This window comes from Botrytis porri (genome assembly GCF_014898465.1).
Source record: "Botrytis porri strain MUCL 3234 chromosome Unknown BPOR_008, whole genome shotgun sequence".
Classification (NCBI taxonomy): Eukaryota; Fungi; Ascomycota; class Leotiomycetes; order Helotiales; family Sclerotiniaceae; genus Botrytis; species Botrytis porri.
Genome location: NW_024066082.1, coordinates 226669 through 249140, shown reverse-complemented (window position 1 = coordinate 249140; position 22472 = coordinate 226669). Strand labels below are relative to the sequence as shown.

The 22472-nt window shown below is 40.2% G+C and overlaps 6 protein-coding genes across 6 annotated transcripts; 2 read left to right on the top strand and 4 right to left on the bottom strand.

Moving 5' to 3' along the window:
- Positions 1 to 2574: 2574 nt before the first annotated feature.
- EAF01_006242 (uncharacterized protein) lies at positions 2575 to 3186 on the bottom strand (the record flags this gene model as incomplete). Its single annotated transcript, XM_038914496.1, has 1 exon — positions 2575 to 3186. The coding sequence occupies one exon, from the start codon at positions 3184 to 3186 to the stop codon at positions 2575 to 2577; it is 612 nt and encodes a 203-aa protein (XP_038769451.1).
- Positions 3187 to 6971: 3785 nt separating this feature from the next.
- Positions 6972 to 8555, bottom strand: EAF01_006241 (uncharacterized protein). Its single transcript, XM_038914495.1, has 4 exons — positions 8044 to 8555; positions 7945 to 7997; positions 7483 to 7895; positions 6972 to 7429 (listed from the first exon to the last, which is right to left on the bottom strand). Exons 1-4 carry the CDS (start codon positions 8210 to 8212, stop codon positions 7177 to 7179), a joined length of 888 nt encoding a protein of 295 aa, XP_038769450.1. The 5' UTR covers positions 8213 to 8555; the 3' UTR covers positions 6972 to 7176.
- Positions 8556 to 9254: 699 nt separating this feature from the next.
- EAF01_006240 (uncharacterized protein) lies at positions 9255 to 10165 on the top strand (the record flags this gene model as incomplete). The annotated part of the gene is made up of 3 exons (XM_038914494.1): positions 9255 to 9315; positions 9380 to 9697; positions 9786 to 10165. The coding sequence occupies 3 exons, from the start codon at positions 9255 to 9257 to the stop codon at positions 10163 to 10165; spliced, it is 759 nt and encodes a 252-aa protein (XP_038769449.1).
- Positions 10166 to 10500: 335 nt separating this feature from the next.
- On the bottom strand, positions 10501 to 11871 carry EAF01_006239 (uncharacterized protein; the record flags this gene model as incomplete). The annotated part of the gene is made up of 4 exons (XM_038914493.1): positions 10501 to 10516; positions 10570 to 11037; positions 11087 to 11691; positions 11746 to 11871. The coding sequence occupies 4 exons, from the start codon at positions 11869 to 11871 to the stop codon at positions 10501 to 10503; spliced, it is 1215 nt and encodes a 404-aa protein (XP_038769448.1).
- Positions 11872 to 13693: 1822 nt separating this feature from the next.
- EAF01_006238 (uncharacterized protein) lies at positions 13694 to 15389 on the top strand (the record flags this gene model as incomplete). The annotated part of the gene is made up of 3 exons (XM_038914492.1): positions 13694 to 14071; positions 14120 to 14440; positions 14514 to 15389. 3 exons carry the CDS (start codon positions 13694 to 13696, stop codon positions 15387 to 15389), a joined length of 1575 nt encoding a protein of 524 aa, XP_038769447.1.
- Positions 15390 to 20240: 4851 nt separating this feature from the next.
- EAF01_006237 (uncharacterized protein) lies at positions 20241 to 21954 on the bottom strand (the record flags this gene model as incomplete). Its single annotated transcript, XM_038914491.1, has 2 exons — positions 20241 to 21367; positions 21552 to 21954. The coding sequence occupies 2 exons, from the start codon at positions 21952 to 21954 to the stop codon at positions 20241 to 20243; spliced, it is 1530 nt and encodes a 509-aa protein (XP_038769446.1).
- Between the last annotated feature and the right edge of the window lie 518 nt (positions 21955 to 22472).

The window sequence follows — 22472 nt, the reverse complement described above, 5'->3', positions numbered from 1 at the left end:
AATACATGCTCTAGCTCTGTTGAATACACAAGATTGTAGGTTCAAAAGCTTCAATCTTCTCATCTCCACGAGCATCGACAACAACTGATGAGTACCCAAGTGGGCTCTAAAATGTGGCACTCTCATTTCTTGGGATGAAAATATCAGTGCAAATGTTTAAATAGGTTACCGGGGATACACAAGCTATATCTCGAATAGTCTGAAAGATGATACTATAGTTAATATACTTCCAATGTTTAGTGAGGAAATATGATCCATTGTGCTTTGTACGATAGTGCGTGTGGTCTAGTGGAGTTGAATTTATGAGAACAGAAGAAAGGGGTAGCGCAGCAAGAATATAGGATGATAGATTGGCATGGAAATTATGGTGGCATATGATCTGGAGACTAGCTTCTACACTCCCTCTGGATCTCCTCGCCCCAACCAATCGAATCTCTGATGGTTTTCCATTTCTGTGCATCCACTCCCATCCATTCTGCCACATGATAAGCAAGTGAACGACGCTTCCACGTTGTCTTCTACCGATTCCCATTCTTCTCAAATCGTTCAACTGATGCGCTGTCGGTAATTTCATCACTGGTTGTTGATAAGCAGCTGCTATGTAAGCAAGTAGCTCGGTCCACTAGTGGGTGTATAGATTGACGGGACACATCCTAACTTTCAAAAAATTTGACAAATTCATTCTTCAAATGTTTGATATTAAAATTTATGCTTTAATTGTTTCATCTCGAATGAACAATCTTAATAATTCTTAAAATATAAAATTGGATATATCAAGAGATATCTACAAGTCCATTTTTGGAGTGTCCCGTCAGTCTGTACACCCACTAGTGGTCTCTGAATAACTCAAGATGCCATCGTCGAAATCGAAAAGCTCATAAAAGACATCTCTAGTTAGCCCTCGCCAATCCTCGTCCCGGTTGGCCTTCATACGCGAAACACCTTCGCTGGAATTCACTGCCACAAGAAAGGAGTCGCCATTTACACGGATAAGGGCGTCTACAGTGCGGAATTCTACAGTGATTATTAGTTAAAGATGTTAATGATCAAATGTAATACGAATACGTACTTTGATAGGTGTTGGTTTGAGAAGGATACGGAAGACGTAGCACCCACGAATTTGTAGGCCCTAAATGTCTATATTGGATTCTCTCTGAAGAGCTAGCTATGTACAGGAAGTTGTTGGGCCTTATATAGGCGCTACGGAAAGAGCTGGTACCATCCTCACTTTTGATTATACAATCAACATCTAAATCAATCAGAATGCTTTTAATGATTGTTTGTTAGATTGCTTGAGCATGGATTGTTTCATGTGATTTTGAGAGTTAGCCAGATCGTCGGAGAATCGAGTGGGTGTGGATTGTGTTCCGAAATGCTTTTCACTATTATCTACAGTATTTTGTACTAACATAGTAGTTTTAGGCACAAGACAATACACACAATATCAATCAATGCATGAAATTGATTATGAAGACGTTATAATCACCATCGAGGTGATACCTACAATTTTTTCATAATAATGCAAAGTCAAGTAAGCGAATACTGTTTTGTTAAGAATATCCTGGGGAAGGAGAAATATATCATTTATAAACACGACTAGCGAATCTCTTCCTCATATTTCAGCAGCTTCTTACTCTTCGTATTTAGAACAGAATCATAAGAATACTCAGTACCATATCTCAAACAAGTGTCGAGTGACTGCAAATGGCTTGGTATTCGGTGGTTGGTTTGCCGTACCGTCGGATCGAATGCACATCATCATCATCTCTCGCATTGGGCTTGAAGGGTGGTGCTTAGAGGCACGGCAATAGAAGTCGAGGGAGTAGAATTATGTATTGGGAAATAATCATAATGATTATAGTTATAGTGGTCCTCATATCTAGACATTTCCCTCATTTTAGTAATAGTATTGAATGGATTCACTATCCTTACATATACTAGTTCAGTATTCGTCATCAGGAGATATATCTTCTCTTAATTCCATATTCTTATTACAGCAGTTATTACAATGTAAGCCTCCGTAAACATACAATAAAGAGTCTTTCGCGAAACTAAGAGGAGAGGTAGGGATAAATGGTTCGGTTCTCTTACAGATCAATGGGAATGGGAATTAAGGATTTCTGATTTGGAATGGACACTTTTGAGAGTTGGTATCTTGAGGGAACTTGGGGGGATCTTGGAGAGTTGTAGCTACAGAGCTGCGGGAAAAGATGCTGGAGGGGGTAGAGGTGCTGGGTAGCTTGAACTGAGAAAGGTGTTGGGTTCAAGCGAGCTTTGAGGAATACTTGTTGCAATACGCATACACAATGTGACATAACATTGTAGCACGCATCCTCTTTCCAAGAAAAGTCAAAGTGCGGCGCAACTTTGACCGCTCATAATTCGGTAGCGACAAAGCAGTGAATCTGTTTTATTCGATACCTACCGAAAGATGTCGTGAGGCTTGAGATTTTTGCAACCGTCCACCCAACCTCAGAATTACGTGTGCGAGTGCTAGTACTAATTTCCCATCGATGGAATCATTTTGCATCATTTTACATCTATCCACATGCTACCAATAACACTATCTCAATCTCAATCTCCCATCCTCTCAATAGCTGACGCCTGAACAGTTTTCATATCATCAACTATTGCTCTCTCTCGCTTCGGCAATTTCTTGTTCGCCTTTCGGGCTTCCGCTGCACCGCTCTTCCCTCCTGCTCTTCTTTCACGCCCTCTCCCTCTTTCCTCGTCCGCATCTGCATCACTGTCTTCTCCCTCTTCGGCTTGATATCCTGTGTCTTGTGCGTCTTGGACATCCTGTCTGTCTTTTCCTTGTCGCTCTGGCACTTCATTCGTCATTGCATCTCTGCTTCCATCATCATCATCATCATCATCATCCCCCTCATCCTCCCCTTCCTCCTCCTCCTCCTCCTCCGATTCCCTCTCTGGCATCTCAACCAGCCTCGGATCCCTATGATTCTCAACCCACTCCCTCAAATATTCCTCCACATGTCTTTCAAAAAACATCCGACCACCAGGTTGATCTCTCGCCGGAAATTCCTCGTTCATTTTCTTGGTGAGAAACTTTCTACTGGTTCTACTGTCTCTCCAATATCTCCCTTCATCGTATCTTTCTTGAAGTAATTGCTGGAGACGGGTTTTTTCGGCTTGCGTCCACATTCTAAATGGGTTTTTACGTGGCATGTTGAGCTGAGTAGGGGGGTGCTGTGAGGAGTTACTGTGAGGAGCTACTGTGATATGTGATTGAAGGGCAAGTAGATGATGAGATGGTGAGCTTTCACAGCGATAATAATTTGGTTGAAGTAGTGATGGCAGTATAAAGAGAACTCTACGAATAAGCTGGAAAACGGGCTGGCCTACCAGATGATAGTGGAGAGTTCTCTATTCATTTCAGATATGCATTGTAGTATTCTTTGGACCAAAGTACCGCCATTCTTTGAGGGATTTTGGATAATGTGTAATGAATCAGCTAATTTATATAATGATACTTTGAACCCCCATTTCTGAATGTTGGAGGATTGAGTTGAGTCGATTTCAGGGTTTCTCTTTATTAAGCAATAGACTTGGTGTACATTGATCAAAGAAGTGATTAGAACGAGGGTATTGAGAGGAGGGGTTGGAGAATGACATTAAGATGAGAGAGAACTCGAACTCTCTTTCCTGTGGATTGATCGTCTTTATCTTTCGAACTAGATTGGATATTAGAATCATACTTGATTGAATATTATAGCTCTTAGTCCAGTTCATTTCTCGAACTATACAGCTAATACTAGGAATGGAAACTTGAGGTCTATTCAAACAACACCGAACCCTCCCTTGCTCATCTTTTCATCTCATACATCTCCATCATTTCCAAATCTTTCATGAGGCTCACTAGACGAATGTCCTTACAAATGGAGTTTTGCAGAAGACAAATCTCTTAAGATATCAACGAAACACGAGCGCAATATTTCATCACATCGGTGGACTTCGATGACATGTCTCGAGAACTTATCACTCCTTGAGTGAGCTTATAGATTCTTTCTAGTAGTAAGATGACAGTGAAATTACGAGAGCTGGAAGCTCCAATTATCACTAGGTTTCCTCCATATTTTGCTTCGAGAATGAGATATTCGGGAGAAGTGTTTCCGGACGTGAAGAGTGGTGGAAAAGTAGGGATTGGACAAAAGTCTCGTATCACCAGATATCGCCATTACTAGAGATCTTATCTGCTCCCAAAATTACTGTAAGATCACTATATCCAGTATCCTTAAGTATTTCTATCCTCGCTGCTGTTATCTATCAAAATAACCACTATTACGAGCGCCAAGTCTCCTACTTCCCATCTTTTGAGTACCACTAACCCGATACAGAAGTATCTATCCCCGCCTCTATTTTCTGAAAGGAAACCCTCATAGAACGTTTTAATAAAGATTGTATAAACTTAGTGAATAACTTTAATTCAATATTACTATATAATAGTACTAAGCGAACACGAGAGAAATTAGCTTTTTCTAACAGACTTCATATAAGGATTATTATTCCCTGTATATAGCTAGCTTTTTAGTTAGAATACAATATCAAAATTTAGTATCTACCATCGTAGATGCTCTATTATCTGTATCCTTTTCAAACCAATAAAGATCTTATACTCAAGAATGAGAACTACCCGAGTATTTATACGAATACATGGGAAACCAAGCGACTATTAAGTAATCTAATAAAGATTCAATTTAAAAGGAATGAGTATCACGAGCTATATCAGAAACCAACCAGTAAAAAATAATTTAAATAATTCAAACCTTCTACACTTTAACTCTTTCCCCGGATCAAAATTTCGTATAATATTTATATATATAAATATCATATATTATATAACATGGTTTATTAGCATATAGATTATATTATTATATGAACTACTTTATTTTCTATATAAAATTCGTCTGTATGTAATCATATACTTTCTTTATTAGTCAATAGAATTTTCTAAAAACTTCTTATATAAAACCTAATTTTTTAATTATTTCAAAAATTAATTTTTTTTTTAAATTTCAATTATTATTACAGTTATTAAAGAAAAAGAGTTTTTGTACCATAAAGTATAACAATTTCAAGCTAAAATAAATTATTTAGAAAAAAACCTAAATCTTATAAATGTTCTATTTTTATTATAACTTTTTACAATTTTTTCTTTTAAAAATAATGATTAATTATTAAAATGAAAATATTAAGAAAACCTTGATTTTGATACATTTTCAAAGTAGTCTATATAGTGATATGACTCACATGCTGATGAACCACGTTATTACACATTACATATTCATCATCTCTTCTCCTCTCCCTCTTTCCTATACAAATCACTATACTACCAGTCTACCACGAGAATATATCGATCGATTCGAGGAAATCAATTCACAGTTCTCTATGTCTCTGTTAATAAAACTCTCGCTAAAAATTACTTTACTCGAATTCCAATCTCCGACTCCAACCCCAATAAGTCATTCTATACTCCAAAAATCCCAATCCCAATTCCAATCTCAATTCTCAATCTCAAATCATACCTAAACCATCCCACTCCACCTCTATACAAGCGAAAAACACAGGCGGAAATTAACCTCGTTGAGTCTATCTATTTCAAAATCACCTATTTATTAAATGCTAATTCAATTCAAAATAAATATCGAATTCTGAAAAGACCAAATAATAATTCAACTTTTCTTCGTATTAATATTAATTATTTTCATTCTTTAATATACTTAATTTCTTAACTAGCTTTTAAAACATGAATTTATAGTCTTACAATCTTTTTATTGAAAATAATTAAAAATGAAATTCTAACTTTATTAATATAGCTTCAAAATGAAAAAATATCAATTAACTTAATTATTCTTTAAAATTTAAAGCAATTCAAAATTATATTAATAAATTAATAAGTAATTTAAAATAATTTACTATATTAATAATCTTTATAATTAGTTTTCAAATAAACCTTTTGATTTTCAAATTTTTATCCTCAAATTTCTATTTTAATTAATATAATTTAAAATGAAATAAAAATAAAATAAATGATAATACTAATTATTCCACTATTCTTTATTATATAATATTATTCTTATTTAAATCGAAGCTTAATTAATAAAATTATTATAAATTCAAATATTCAAATATAATAATTAGATGTTTATAATAAAATATAAAAAGGTTATGTTTTGTAAGCTAATTAAGAAATTGAGTATATTATATCGAAAAGAAATTAGAATTATTAAAGTTCACTGGTGGTTAATTGCCGCTTGTTATTTCGCTGATGTTAGAGCTCACTACACCCACTCCACTCCAGTATCGTAACCAAACAACCCCTTCATTCAATCCAATCCACCATTTCCAATTCCCAATAGATACACCACCTAGCACATCCAAAAACTCTCACCGCATCCAAAACCCAAAACATTATCACTCTCCAACTCACCTCCTCCCCTCACCCTCATTACAAAACCTCCCCCGCCACCTCAAGAACACCCTCGGAAACAAAAAGAAGACAATAGTCCCATAATTAAGAGATAGGTATTGAACCACACCCGATTTGAACGGATAACCTTTCGATCTGGAGTCGAACGCGCTACCGTTGCGCCAGCGGTCCTTAATCGTGTGACTATTGTTGTGGAAGGCATTGTTTGAGTATATATAGCTTTAGGTTAGATTGAGTTTTGTGGGGGAGAGGGGAAGGAAGGGGGAGTTTACTGGCTGGGGTTATGTTTCCTTTGTTCCGATTAGATTGAGTACTGAAATAGGTATTTTTTTGGTTTTTTGGATTTATTTTTTAGTGAATGATGAATAATCATTGGAGAAAGATTTGGTATTTTGTAAGAATCACATAATTGATTAAATGAAATGTCTAGGTAGGAATCAAACAATACAATGCGAGAGTGAAAAATACTAGATAAACATATAAGAAAAGCGGTTTTCGAGGATCTTTGAGCTCGCCGGAGAAGTGGTTTGATCAACGTCAGATCTCGAGTTGTGTCTATTCGTCTATATTTGCAAATTTACAGCGTAGAACGTAGCATTTCCAAAAAAGCCAGTATATACAATCAGATCAATACCAAGGTATTAAAGGTTGGATAATATTTCAAGATTCAGCGTTACACTACCAGAGCGAATGATTGTGGTCGAGAAACAAAATCCTCCTTACCCATCCTACTCAGTCTCAACACACACATCTGCATCGCAATTCTCGCTATCTTCCATGAAAATACCACCAAAGATCAATCCCTCATTGATACCACTTTCCTGGAATCCATTCTTAGACACATCTGCACCAGCGGCGAAATCTGTTGGCTTTTTCAATAAACCGAAGTGATATTGTCCTTGTCCAGAAATATCATTGGTTAAAGCTTTAGTCACTGACTTAAGAGCCTTGGAGGAGGTAGAGTAGAATACTTGGGTTGTGCTGATTCAAGGTTAGCTGGGGATATTTACTGGAAACAAGAGAGGAAAACAAACTTTGCGGTAAAGTCCAATTTCAAACCAAAATTGTGCCATCCATCGGTAAAAGCAGTGGTGAAAAGTTCGGTTGCTCCCTCATTCACGTTTCCGACGACTCTCAAAACATTGGAATCTGTGTTGTTTGTGCCCAAAATGGTACCTGTCTTCAACACAAATTGATTGGTGCTGAAATCTGCACTTTCGAGGAAAGCAATTTGATACTCGTGACTGAGATTCAATGGACGAGAGGCATCCTTCATGATGGAGAAATGAAGAGTTTTAATGCCTGTGGTGGAAGCATCACTACCGTTATTGGATAATGGCAACAATTCGGCACGACGAAATCCAACTTGTACATTGGTTGATGAGGGAGCAAAGATGGAGGCATCAGAGAGGGTGACCTCGAAGGGTGTAGTTGAGTTTCCATCATACTGAGAGATTGTCAGGCGTGGATACAGTATAGCACCCAAGATGGCTTACCAAAGAAGTAGGAATATCAGTTGGGAATTTGATAATTTGGCTCCATGTGAGATCTAGAAATGTTAGAAGAAGAGCTTTACAGGAAGGAATCAAACCTACTGGCACCAAAGTTGTAACTGGGATTGTAGAGACTTGTATTGGAGTTATCAAATGCAGTTGGCGTGGTGCCTACTGGTACACGTCCTTCAAATTGAAGAGGACAATCTTGCGCCTGGGCTACAGAAGCGAGAGTCAACAATGACAATCCGAGAAATGAGTGAAGCGACATGGTTGATGGAGAAATTTGTAAAGGAATGTGATGAGAAAAGAATGTATTGATATTTGATAACGTGTTAAAAAGAATGGAATTGACAAAAAGTCACACAGCGATACTTTGGATGAAAGGGTACGTGGTCCGAATAGCGCAGTTCATATAGGGATATATATATATAGTCGGTCTACTTTACGACTCCACGCGATTCCTTATCTCATCTATTATGGTTCGTTCCATAAAGCTACGCCAAAGAAGTTGAATTTACCTTACTATTAAAGTTTCCTCAAGTAGATTATGGCCTGGTAGACGAGATCCTTCATTATTTCGGATCGCATAACATGAAGCGCAAATTGACACAAGAAGAGCCATAAGAACTGCTTTCCAAGCGCCAACCATGAAAATTGCGGTGAAAATAATGGGTTTATGCCGGTCTATAAATTGAAAATCCGGAGACCAAGAGACAAACCCGTTTCAAGAAAACTTTAATTGGACTTGTAATTTCGGATGGTTCGGTTCATGGTAAAGTTGCACAGTCTCTTGTTACAGTTTGGTGAATGTTTTATTAGTCTTTCAGATTGTAGAAAGTATTCCAGCGGGAATGAACTTTTAATTCAAGAGCTGAAGATATGGAACTCTTCTAGAACTACCATGAGGAGGAGTGCAACAAGCAGATGATGGGTTCTCAAGGGTCTGGGCCCCTAGGATCTGCAGATCTAGATCAGTCGTGGATAGTATCAATTTAGAAGAAATCAAACATATAAGCAAGAAGCAGCAATTAACATGTTACATTTCAGCCCCAATATACGAGCTTTCGAAGTGCATTATAATCATATCAGATCATAAGTAGAGACGAAGTACATTGGGCACAGAATCGGAAGCCGGCGTATCTGATGATCCGAATCGTGGGGTAACCTTAGGTTAATTACAGTATTAACTTTACATTACGTAGTGGCAGGAGCTGCCTTTCGAGCTCTCAATGTTTCCTTCATTTATTAATACCTTCATCAAACAAACCAATCTCTAGAAATTTCCAGTTACTCCAAACCACCAAGTAAAAATGGCGGAAGCAACAGATAATCCAGATGTTCCCTCGAACAAGAAGGCTTTCATTCCCTTGGGTACCGCTTCCCTCATTCCTCCTCTGCATCCCTCTCCAAGCTAACCAAATATCTCCTCCCCTAGAAAACAACCCCGAAGTAATGTCCTCTCTGCTCCACAAACTCGGTCTCTCCACCACTCTTTCTTTCCACGACGTATTTTCCATCGAAGATCCCTCTCTCCTCTCCTTTATCCCTCGTCCCGCACTCGCCCTCTTACTCGTTTTCCCCGTCTCAAAAAGCTACGAGGCATTCCGCTACTCAGAGGATAAAGACCGCGAAGATTATACAGGAAAGGGAGAGAGTGAACCAGTTATTTGGTATAAACAGACTATCAGGAATGCGTGTGGATTGATTGGCCTTTTACACGCCGTGAGCAATGGTGCTGCGAGGGGTTTTGTTGGTATGTTTTATTCTACTCTCCCCCTCCCTTCTCCCTCTTCTCATATCTGTCAAACGTAAATGTCTGACACAATTTCCCTCTTTTGCAGAACAAGACTCTGCTCTCGACAAACTAATTAAAGATGCCATTCCTCTCGCTGCAATCGATCGCGCAGATCTCCTCTACAATTCCCAAGCTCTCGAATCCGCCCATCAAAACGCCGCAACACAAGGACAATCCTCTACACCTAATGCCGAAGATGACATCGATTTACACTACGTATGCTTCGTCAAAGATGAGAAGAACAATCTGTGGGAAATGGATGGAAGGAGAAGAGGTCCACTTGAGTTGGGATCATTGGGAGAGGATGAGGATGTTCTGGGTGAAAAGGCGTTGGACTGGGGCGTAAGGAAATTTTTGAAGAGAGAAGAGAAAAATGGTGCGGAATTGAGGTTTAGCTTGATTGCCTTGGCACCAAGTCTTGACTAAAATGGGTTGGCTACGATTATGATTATCATGAACTATTTTGAAGGGACCGGAAGAAAATATTGGCGTTGCATTACATTATATGAGCAGTCACAGAACAGCTGAATCTGGGTGTCAAACCATTACACCCATTTTGAAAGGTATCTAAAATTATTGACTTTAGATACCATGACATGTCTAGAATTTTTAACGCGATGTCTTTATCCAAGGACTAAATCCCCTCATCTCACCTCTATTGATGTATCTGATATCACAAAATCTTTCAAGTGCGAAGTCATCCCATGTATTCAAATCCATTCAAGCCCCTTAAATCACAATATCTCGTTTATGTAGTCGTTCTACGACCAAGAAATGCTATGAATCGTTAGCAGGTGTACCAAAACCAGTTGTAAAGATCGCAAACTTACTAAAGCATAATTCCAGCACCGGCGCTCATAGCCATGAATTGCTTGAGGGTCTTCGTCAATTCTAGACCCCTATCCTTTCCAGTCTCCAACAATTCCGGAATAACAGCTACAGTTCCCACATACAAAAATGTTCCAGCAGTAAATGGCAACAACATGTCACCCCATTCCAAACTTGTACCCATGAGACCGTCAAATCTGCCAATACCGCCTTCATCTGTGCTAGAACCATATTCTTGAATCATGATGCCGATGAGTGTGCCGAGGAGAGCTCCAAGTGCGGTTACGAATTGTGCCCCCATGGCTGCACGTTTGGAGAAACCGGATTGGATTAGGAGAGCAAAATCACCGACTTCGTGGGGAATCTCGTGGAAGAATACTGCGACGGTTGTTGTTGCGCCAATTGTTGGAGATGCATAGAAGGAAGAGGACATGGCGAGACCGTCAGTAATATTGTGAGTGAAATCAGCGCTGTCATAGAATTAGCAGTGGTTCTAGTATTCTTCTGCTAAAAACGTACATGAGATTAAGATATCCGGCAAGCTTGACACTAGAGTTGATCTCCTTTTCAGTCTTCTCAACCTCAACAATTGACTTTCCGCTATCCTTCTTTCTTGATCTAGTACTCTTGGCAGGTGTACCATCCAAATTGCTCGAAATAGCAGAAGTTTCCTTCTCGCTCTCATGACCATGACTATGCGAGTGTTCGTGGCCTTGTCCACCAGTAGCAATTCTCAATCCTTTATCCATAGCAACAAATGTAACGAATCCAACCATAATCGCAACTCCCAACAGTAAATTGCGGTTTGGTTCAACCAACACGAAGCGCACATTTTCATGGGCGTCCTCGCCAAGGAAGATTTCAGGAAGAAGATGGAACAATGTATCACCCAAAAGACCACCAACTGCAAATGCGACCATTACGGAAAGAGAAGAAGGATCGATATTCGGTGGACATAATGCGAGGAGAAAATTGGGGGGTCCAGAGATGTAAAGGGTTGCGAGAAGTGCATTGACAGCGGGGGTGGAAGGGAAAAGAACTGCGAATATGCGGGAAGTAAGAGTCGAAGTAATTGGAGATGTGACTTGTTTATATGCATTGAGATCTTGCACAAGAGGACATTGCTATCGAGTAACACTGGTTAGATGGGGCCCAGGAAGATTATCGTGAGAACTTACTTGAAGCTGTTCCTCGATTTCAGGCAAGCTCATGCTCGCAACAGATGTGGCATGGCCTTGAGCATATACGCATACAATTGCAATTGAAAGCAAAAGAGCAACACGACGAGGACTAAAGAACGACATTTTGGTTTGGGAAAATGTATGTTGGGAGGAGAAGAAAGAAAGAGGGACAGTCCAGCTTTGACAGAGAGATTATCAGATTATCAGTATGTAATGATATGATATCGGACGGCGTTTAGCGAGGTGGAGCCTCTATTTTTTTGAGCCTTACAGGGTCTCTTGGCCCCGAGGGGTTAGTGAATATTAGTGCATGACGATGCTAATCATCATCTTTATTATATTCGTTACAGAAATTTAAAGGGGCAGATACTAATTACCTTGGAATTCCTTGAGTCTGCTCATTGGCAAGACTTTATTCTTAGGTCGATATTCCATTGAAGAAAATAAGATGTATCACTTCACCCATGGTCAGTCAGCCACATCCAGCCAAATAGAGATCTGTCATCTTTGGTTCACTAGCAGGGCGATGATCCTTCAGCAGCTGCAAGTGCAGTGTCAAGGCCAAGCAAGACTATGCATATTTCCCTGAGCTTGAAGGTCATCTTTGAGAGAAAGGAAAAAGTTTGTTTCCAATGTCATTTGAAGGAGCTTAAGGAATAAGATCGTAGGATTGAGAGCTATTCGAGCTTCAACCCGTGCTGCATTTTTCTTAGGCCATGAGTTATCATCGTGAAGCTGGATTCACGAAGCATTTCTGCTTTCTTTTGACGGATATCTCGAATTAGGGAATCCATGTGAGCAGAATGGCTTGAGATGAGACAATAAGACGAGTATTGGATCTACCCTACAAGTTCTCATCATGTGTTTCATCTGATTGAGAGCTCATGGAAGTCCCATAAAGCTTCAATCTTTAGATAATCATCTACTTCTCCAATGTTCCCCCAGAAACCAAAATTGAGCACCTCAACGATAAACAATCAATTTTTGATATTAGATGGGATAAACAATTCTGATTTCGTACCAAGTTGCTATTCTCGATTTGGCAAGATTGGATTAGAGATCATCAGTATCTGGTTATTTTTCGAATAATCACTGTCCCTCTCCAAAGTTACTAGACTGTATAGTATGGGATTTCCAGCTCCATCTAGTCGACGGGTTTCCGAGAGGAGGTGAGATAAGTAGCCATTGTATGCTATCCAGCTCTCTCTCACGGTTAGATTCGACGAGAGACCACCAAAGTCTAATTGTTCAACGAAGACCCTACTATTTCCAATTGACTTTGGTCAGATCATAAAAGGCAAATGCCCGAACTGGTTCACTCATTCAGATCCCAAAATAGGCAATTGTTTGAGAGAAATCTAGAGGTCTGAAATTTCCAGTCTGGTGTCTTTAAGATCCGATCTCTATCTTAACTCTAAACGGTAGATGGATTCGGCTCTATAAAGTCTGATATGTATCCGATGCATGATTGTTCATGTAGCTAAATACGGATGCCGGGGCGACTTCCATCTCCGTTGTAGAGCGTGTAAGTATAAATCTCAACGAAACAATTCACAGCTCGTAAGTATCAGTTGCATAGCATCATTCTTCATGCAAGCAAATGTTGTTAAAATCACGCTGTTCGGCGATTCATTGTGCAGAACCACGGATTCATCACCAACAGCGTAATCTATGGACACAGCAGAAGCTGCGCCAACAATGCCTATGACAATAGAGTATTTCAGGCCTCTCATTTTATCGAGTGATGGTAATACATGTGCAGGTTGCCGATTCTAAGCCTCTGCCAATGTCGGTGCATCTCCAATCGCTTGTGATACTTGGGAACGTTGTACAGACTCGACATCTTCGCCCCGAAATATTACCATTGTCGTATCCGCTCGTCATGGTAAGTTTCTTTATCTCCAACAAGGGTTTTCTATCAACTTTGCAGTCCTAAATTTCAAAAATGTCGTTGCTTATATATATATTTACTCCATATGTCATTCCAATAAGCGCATATCCTATGGCTAATGCAAGCTCGAGCGATGTCAATATCACAGCCTTACGGACAGATTTTGCTCCTGGCTGGGTTTCAGAACCTGATGGTAGAGGCACTTGGGGCTTGCTATACAGCTGTGTCGGGACTTTAGTCGCATGTGTATATACAGCAATTCACTTAAACATTTCACCTACTGGCGAAAAAGCTTATTTTGGTTGGGCAAGGAAGGCAAAGTGGGTTATGATTGCACTGTTAGCTCCAGAAATTGTCGCATACACTGCTTTTGAACAATATTATCTTGGTCGCAAGTTCCTTAAGAAGTTGGTTCTTCAAGAAGAAGAAAGGGTTGGTCAACCTTCTATCCATGAAAAGTATAGCACTAATATCATGCAGACGAAGAACATTGCTGCAAAACCTACTTTCGACATGGTCTATGCTCATTATACGGTGATGGGCGGATTTGCTGCAGATGTTAGCCATCTTCACAATGTTCTCAAAACAGTAAACTTCACTACCGACGGTATCCTCTTCCTATCCAGTGTTGGCTTGGCGCCGCATCTCGATAAAGAAGAGATTGAAGACAAGAGTAAATCAGACCTACTTGGAAAAATGTTGGCTTCTTTACAAGGTATCTGGAGCATTGGTCAAGCAATTGAGCGGAAATATTCGGGCTATCCTACCACTATGCTCGAAGTGCATACCATCGTCCATGTTGTGTGCGCCCTCGCTTTATACATACTTTGGGCTACGAAACCGCTAAGTGTTGGGGGTACCTACCATTATGAAGTTCAATGAAGCGGATGAGAAATATCTAGCCTTTATGCTGCAAGTGGGGGCCGAGAAAGGACCTCGTTCGGTTGAACTTCACCCAAGAAACAAATGGTACAACATATCGCCGTCAGATCATTATGGATTTACGATCCATGATCGTACAAAGCCAGCGGACGACGTGTATGGTGAACCTGAGATGGGAATTTATCAAGTTGATCAGCAAATATCAGCAAATGCTACTTCTAGCAATGCTGCTGCCAGTGAGGTCGTCTCTCCAGCTTTCAACCCGGACCATCAATCTATCGACCATTGGCAGGAAGTCGGTAATATCGTCACACATTTTGTACAATCGGAAGAGGAAATCAAGAGCCTCCCTGAATCATGTAGGGCTCGCCAAACGCGTATAGAATATAAGCCGGCTACGGATGTGCCAATCGTTTGTACCATGGTTACAGGCCAGTCATTAAAGTCCGGCTTTGGTCCCGGTTTAAACCATGATTCGGGTAAAATGCGCCACGACACAAAATGTGATAGTAGGTCCATTAAAGTATCCTTCACATACAAGGACGTTAGGAGGCTCAACTTGGCTGCAAAATACGTTAAGGAATCCTCGCAATCATCAAAGCTTAAAGGAGGGCCGCACAAAAGTAACAAAATTTCTTTCAATGAGAAGATCGAAGCTTCTTTGAAACCAATATTTAAATTTGCAAAAGGCATGAAGACACCCCTTGCATTGAAGGCTCCAAATCTGAGCGGTACAATATTCAAGAGCGCGCAAAACGAGGCCACATATCTCTCTGCAGCCATGGCTATTATTCCGGCGCTATACGGATCCGTCCATCTTGGCGCCCTCACTATATTGTTTCCAAGTACGATAGAACGATTACTCTAGAAATTATCATGTTATTATCTGATTATTGCTGCCGGTCTATTCGGTGCCTAGTCTTTTTCGAAATATATGGACAAACAGATTGCTCGCTGGTTCAAGATGAAAAGTACCCCACTTGATAAATGGGAAGTTTTTAGGGGTGAATATGGCTATAAGTTTGAAGGTAAAGTTCAGAAATCTGTTCTTGGGGCTTTTTCGTCATTCCATTACATCAGATTGTTGGTTTTTGGACTTGGAGGAACAGCATATATTGCTGCTCGTATGTACATCGTTATTGAATCTTTTGTTTCTTTGCGCCATGTACCAATCGGAGTGTATCAAACTCCTGCGCTAAATCTCATGGGGAATCTTCCTCATGTTTAGTTGAGTTTCCTTTCTGGATCATTTTTGTCCAAATGTACTGTGGTTATTTCTTAGCATTGAAATAGGGGGGAAACTGATATTGCGGAATCTATATGTATGAGGCTTAGTGACTGAAGTTTGTAGTTTGATCAGATTACATAAAAAAAGGGGAGGGGGAAGGGTCGGCAACCTTTAAAGAGATGGAATGATGCTCACTTTGTAGACTAGAAAGAATCCTAGGAAAATCCTATGCTCTAAGACATTATTCTTCAGTGACCCTACGATGTAATATTTTTTACCGGTGTGATTGAGGATCTAATAGATAATGGAATCAAACTTATTTCAGCCACCTCCTTTGCTTCTTAGCTTTGATCGCTTCAGATTACACTCGCTAAATCTTTTCACTAATCTGTAGCAGTTTTGACTGTTCAGGCTTCCTGATCTTGACAATGGCTCATGTAACAATATATTTTACACGAAAATGTCAAAGGATATCTAGTCATAACGTAGAATCAATACCACAGGTCTATCATTCATTATTAGAATGCAAGGATAATCACTGCATTGCAGTAAAGTTCAGACTCTAGAAAATAGCTTTGAAAGTCATGCATGTTGCCACTTTTAATACCCGAGAGATGCCAATGGTTTCAACTCAAAAAAATTGATCAACAGAAGATAGTCACAAAGTCCTCTAAGGGAGTGGCTAGGATGAAGGAAGCTCTCAGTGGATTTATGTAGATACCATTTAGACAACGGGGAACAAATCTATATGTTCTGATTTTGACAATCTGAAACTCAAACTCTTTCATCCAGCCCTAGATGTGAATTTCTGGTGGGAAAGTGGAAGGAAGATAATGGAATAATCGGAGTAGAAGTAAGCCCTCCAATAAAGAAAAGAGAAAAAAAACCAAAACTGCCCCATTCAATCAATCAAACTACATGAAGCTTGGAACAGTGGTAATGAGTGAACTATGCATTCTAAACTTGAAAGAACATGTTCAACAAGTAGGCTCTCTTATTCACCAAACAACAACTTAACAAAGCAGCACCCACCATGACTTTCTTTGCTCTGCCATATGTTTTTGATCATTATTATCACTTTGTTCTCTCAGATTTACTTAAACCCCTGTGTAATCATGGCTCGATATTCCAAAAATTCAGAGAAATCAGTTTCTACACCGCATCACCCTTCTAGACACACCTCATAGCACACGCACGTATTTGTTTCGTCATGAATAACCTTACGCCGCGCGAGAGAAGTCTATTCATAACTATCTGGGATGTGGAGGGCGCTGATCACTCACCTAATGGAATGGCCGCCGAGATGACAAGAGCTGCAGCCGAGGATAGTGAAATTGATGACAGGCATTATTTATCGGGCGAAATGGAACAGATAATCACTAGTTTCAGGAGTGGAGAAGCGGAATGGCGGAAGGAGGAGGAGACGAGAAAAGAGGAGGAGGAGAAGAGAAAAAAGGAGGAGGAAGAGGCCAAGAAGGCAGAGGAGGAAAGGGAACAAAAGGAGAAAGAAGAGGAAGAAAAAAAACCCCCCCAGTTGATATTCTGGGCACACAGGCTTGCCAGTCAAAGAGAGGTTGTGAGTGGGAACGTTCAAGTGTCCGGGGATCTCATGGAATAGAAGTTTGAAGAACCCGATACAGAGATAATAACCGAAATGTTCATGTGTAGAAAGTGAATGATCAGTATTGATGTTAAGTAATTATGTCATTACCCCTTTCCAAGCGAACGCTTACACAACAAGCCGAATAAAGTTCTCCGTTCTCTTTTACTACTTGAGTGACCTTTAAACCATTATCTGCAAGTTCTGGGTTAGAAAAGAGTTCTTTTATGGGAACAATAGATTTTGCAGATATGTAGATTCAATATGGGAGTTTACACTTGCGAGTTCGAGTTTCTATGGCCGTATAATTAGATAGTATGTTATGAAGTGGCGATAAAACAATCCTTTCATATGCATGATGATATTTAGCTTATGTACCGCAAGATGGCCTTGTTCAATATTTACATTAGTATTACTGCTATAGACATAATGACGCCCTTTTTCATCACGGTGACATCAACATTGCCGGTGTCATAAGGTATGTATGTCCCTTATGTGTTGTTCCAGGATATGTTGAGAGTCATCAAGGGGACAGAGAAAGATCAACCTTTATCTATTGACAATCGACAATAATCCCTAGATCATCATATTCAATTGCGAAACTCTAGCTTTATGTGTTTCTTGAATTCGGAAGATAGTACTTGATGGTTGCACGGAGTAGGGAGTTTGAAAGCTATTCACCCGATGACACTTGCTGAGCTCTTCCAATTCTACTCAAGTGAAGTGAAATCCAAGAAGCATTGGAAGATAAATTTCTCAGTAATGTAGCAATCTTATGTGATTTAGTTACCTCTGTAGTTTCTCGACTTGAGAAGAATTTGTTATCATTCGTACTTAACACGAACAACGAATTACACTGGTAATAGGATTTGAGAGGAGATAGACTTAAGGACTCTACCTCCCTCGAAAATTAAAACCATCAGCGGAGGAATTTGAGACGAGATAACGCCAATTTCTCAACATAAAATCAACGGTATGAGGTATCTTGTCAAAAACTTCAGAGAAGTACCATTCATTGTGCGAACTCCGACTCAAGCAAACCACTCTCACGTCGATGTCATGAAAGACGAGAGAAGAAAAACGTTGTAGACAGCTCGACGAATTGTATCATCTGTGCATGCTATTTTATTCTTGTCAATGTTTTCAAGTAGCCGATGTCCTGCACTATGCACTCTGATAAATTCTGTTTCTTCCTAATGATTTCCCAGTGAATAGCTGCATCGTCATCCATCGAATCTTCAGTCTTCTCTATAAATCCTTCATCAAGTTTGCTGATTGATTTCAGTTCCGGCGTTCTCAAGGCATGATATGCAACATAAACAAACGATAATCACTTCCAGTGCTGCCCGAACGTCGGGATATGTTTTCCTCATGCAATTTTCTTGTGTGAAATGTTATTGTCATCCATAACGAATCTCGTTCCCAAGTCCCTGGAAGCATTCACAGCCATTTCATGAACAATGATTGAGCCCCTTCTCAACTCTACTTCGCAACCGGGGATATCTAACTTGTACAACAAACACGTGATATTCCAGTGTCGATCATCACGTGGAAACGTGCTGCTACCTCCCGTTTTCCTCTTCTCACAAGCTACCTTTTGCAATACAAAACGTCACCTACACGCGAGCTCCAACGCTCCCAACTCAAATCTCAAGAGCTACCTATCCCTCATAAATTCGCCACCTACCTCATCCAGAATATCACACCCATCAACTGCAAACCTACCTTCCTCCAAGCTCGAATCTTCAGATACACAAACCCAAATGCACGAACCTCAAAAACCCATCTCAGATTCCCATTCCATCCCGTCCCATCAACCCAATCCAAGCTTTCATCTCACCAAAACCCCAAACCAATCTAGGTAGTAACCTCCTCACACCCTTCGCAGAGACGCAATTGGAAGCCGGAAGTAAACCCTACCATTTCATCAATGATCTATCAACCAAAAACACCTCCAACTAAACCCATAAGATTCACAACAAAAAATCGAAAATTTACCTTTCCATTGAGTTAGAGCTCGTGACCATATCAAAGCACATTTCAAGTAGATATCAATACCAATAATTGGAATATAAAAACCTTGTAAGAGAAATCAATTCAGACATCTTTTCTTCTTCCCCGCAGACACATCAATGTTAATATACGAGGCTCTTCTAACCCAGAGAATCTCGTATAAAATTGACCTCGAACTCAAACTCAACCGTATCCCCATTCCCAATTCGAATTCAAATTCCAATTCTCAATGAACCCAAACAACCACGCACAGTGCACACACAGCAAATACGAGTCTCTCAGTCGTAGCAATCTCCTAGCAGATCTTCCCTGTCACTTCCACATGAACCTTTCTTTTTGCACCCTCGGGGTCTAAGTTAAATCGATGGATTCATGACTTCATTGTACTTAAGAGGCAGGCGAAATGAGGAGACGGGAAAGAGGAACGAGCCCAATCCGCATAGATGTGGCTAATACGCTAGTTTTAGCCCCGAGTCTAGTTCCATCTAGTTCCAGTCTAGATGCGTCGACCATGACCTAGTGGCGATCTGCGGAGGTTTTGTTTATCTGTATGTTTAGCGAGCGGCGACCAAAGGGTAAAAATGGGGTGTATATAGGTAACTGGTACATTAGTTCCCAGCTGAAGTTTTGATGCTAAAATGTGTATCGTGAGGATTGGTTATTGCCGCCGATGATTTTCTGAGCAGAGATGAGAAAATCGACGATGAAGAAAACATTTGACTAGAGAATATAACTCCTAAAAATTACATAGCTTTCTATTTTTTGCTATTATACAGGATTTCTGTGATAATTAATGTATAAACGTGAAATGAACGCGTCTCTCCATGTACCCTACAACCCAAACCCAAAAATTCATTTGTACCAATCCATACTGTTTATTACAATGCCGTCGGAGCCCCAAAATGATGTTCAGGCTTTTTTGGTCTCTCGGGCAAGGTAAAATTTGGACCTCTTTGAAAATCCTCACTTCTTCTATTCCAAGACCTAGAAGTGGTCCTTGAAGAAGCACCTGAGCTTCGTCTCTTTTCTCTCATTCTCTGTAAGTATTTAGTAGCTTCTCCATCTACAGGAGTGGACTTTATTGCGTCCTCGCCACGTACTCTACCTAAGAGACTAGATATACTCGAGCCTGAGGTATCTCTGTAATGCGATGGTCCTCTTCCATCGGATGAAGGAGAACCATCCAAGCCACCATATCCTGAATCTCTAGTTGGTGGTCTTTCATATGTTTGTTGATTTGCGACTGGTTTTCTCGGAACTAATCGTGATTGCATACCGTTAAGTTCTCGAGCATGTTTTGAATCCGAATCCGAAAGACCATCATAAAGTTTTTGCTCGCGAAGCTTTTGCATATTGGAATCGATGTGATCGATGCTATTATATTCAGCTGCTTGCGCATGTTCCAAATCACGAAGTTCCTTAATCTTCTTCTCCTTTTTAGGGGTCGATACTGGTGCTTGTGTAACAGTTTGTACTTTTCCAGCTGGTACATGATTCCAATACATGGGTACTGTTAGACCGGCTTCCTGAGCAGCAGTCGCCATGACGGGTGGATATCTCCACCAAGTTTCTTTGCGAGGGAAACCTTCTGCGGTGATATACTCTCGTTCCATGACTTTCACGGGCTCACCGGGTATATGAGACCACTGAAGCCCACCTTGCGAATTTGGTTGAAAGTGTGTCGTGTATTTTGTGTTTGGTAGTTCTGGTTCGACTCCGAACAGTGGTGAGTCAAAGGGATCTTCAGCTGGAGCTTGCGAATGATGATGTACAATAGACCAGCTTGGAGTATATGTTCCTGTAATGGTATGACCCCGAACCATCGACTCTGGTATTCTAACCAGCGTATCTCCATCATCACCATAAACGTAATGTTTGGCTGGTAGGACTTCGGTATCGATGACTGGAAGAACTCGATGATACCAATGATGTTGATGGATCTCTCGATGAATTTCTTTTGTGATAATTTCGTGTGAGGTCGGCAAGATATGTTCATGAACAACAGCTAATGAGAAAGATGAATCAGCTTCTGCTTCTATCTACTGTAGATCCTGCAGATACAAATGGCCAATTTTCTGGGCGGACAAAAGATGGTGAAGCAGGTGAATCTGGCAATAAGGGGTTGAGTTTCAAAGGTGATAATTTGTTTGACTTTGAACGGCGACGAGTAAGAGAGGGATTGTATGTACCGGGTGCAACCTTTTCGCGTACAGTAGTATCTACAGTATTGTTAAGATCTACCACACCTTCAAGGCTTATGGGCTCTGCCCGTTCTCCAATAAGGTATGAGCCATTCATCCCAAAATGATCCGGCATTGACGAGGACGTATGCTTCTGCCCATCTGCAATGGGAAATTTGGTACCATCAACATGCATGTCGGTCCCATTGCCTTTAGCCTCTACATTTTTGTCTGTAGAAAAAGGAGTATATTTTGACGGTGATGGCATTGATCGAGGAGTTCTGTTAGAGACATTACCAGAAACGCCATTTTCTGAAGACAAATCGTTGTTGTGCCTCAACGTAGTGGTAGTAGAGGTTGAATGAGAAGTACCTCGATCCCGCACCGAATTGGTTCGTAGTGTATCCTTCATTGGAAAAGTGCTACTTGACGAATTGATAATATTTGATGCTTCACGATGTGATACTGAATGGATTGGATGCGATTGTGCAAAAACAAATGTTCGACGACGAGCCTCTCGAATTGATGAAGTGTAGTTTGTGGCTTCGAAATTGTATGGTAATGTTTCTAGATTCCCTTAACGACGATCAACGCTACTTGCATGACCATCAGAAGCCGTGCCATCTTTTACTATGGCAGGTGCTAGTGGAACAAGCGTATTCTGCAGAACCCAATATCCTCTCTGGTGGAGATCTGGTACGGGGAAAAAAGAGATTCTGATACACTTTGGATGTAGGATGGATCTTGTTGGGGTGTCTTTGTGTCGTCATTTTTCGTAGGAATGAATTCCGGAAGTCTAGGTCTAGAATCTTTAGACTCTTGAGTCTCAGCCACACCAAGAAATCTCGATCTCAAATATCGTAGCTATGTTGGGAATTGCTGGGATCTACTTGAGATTTTCCATAGATTCTTACTCCAGGAACCATCGTG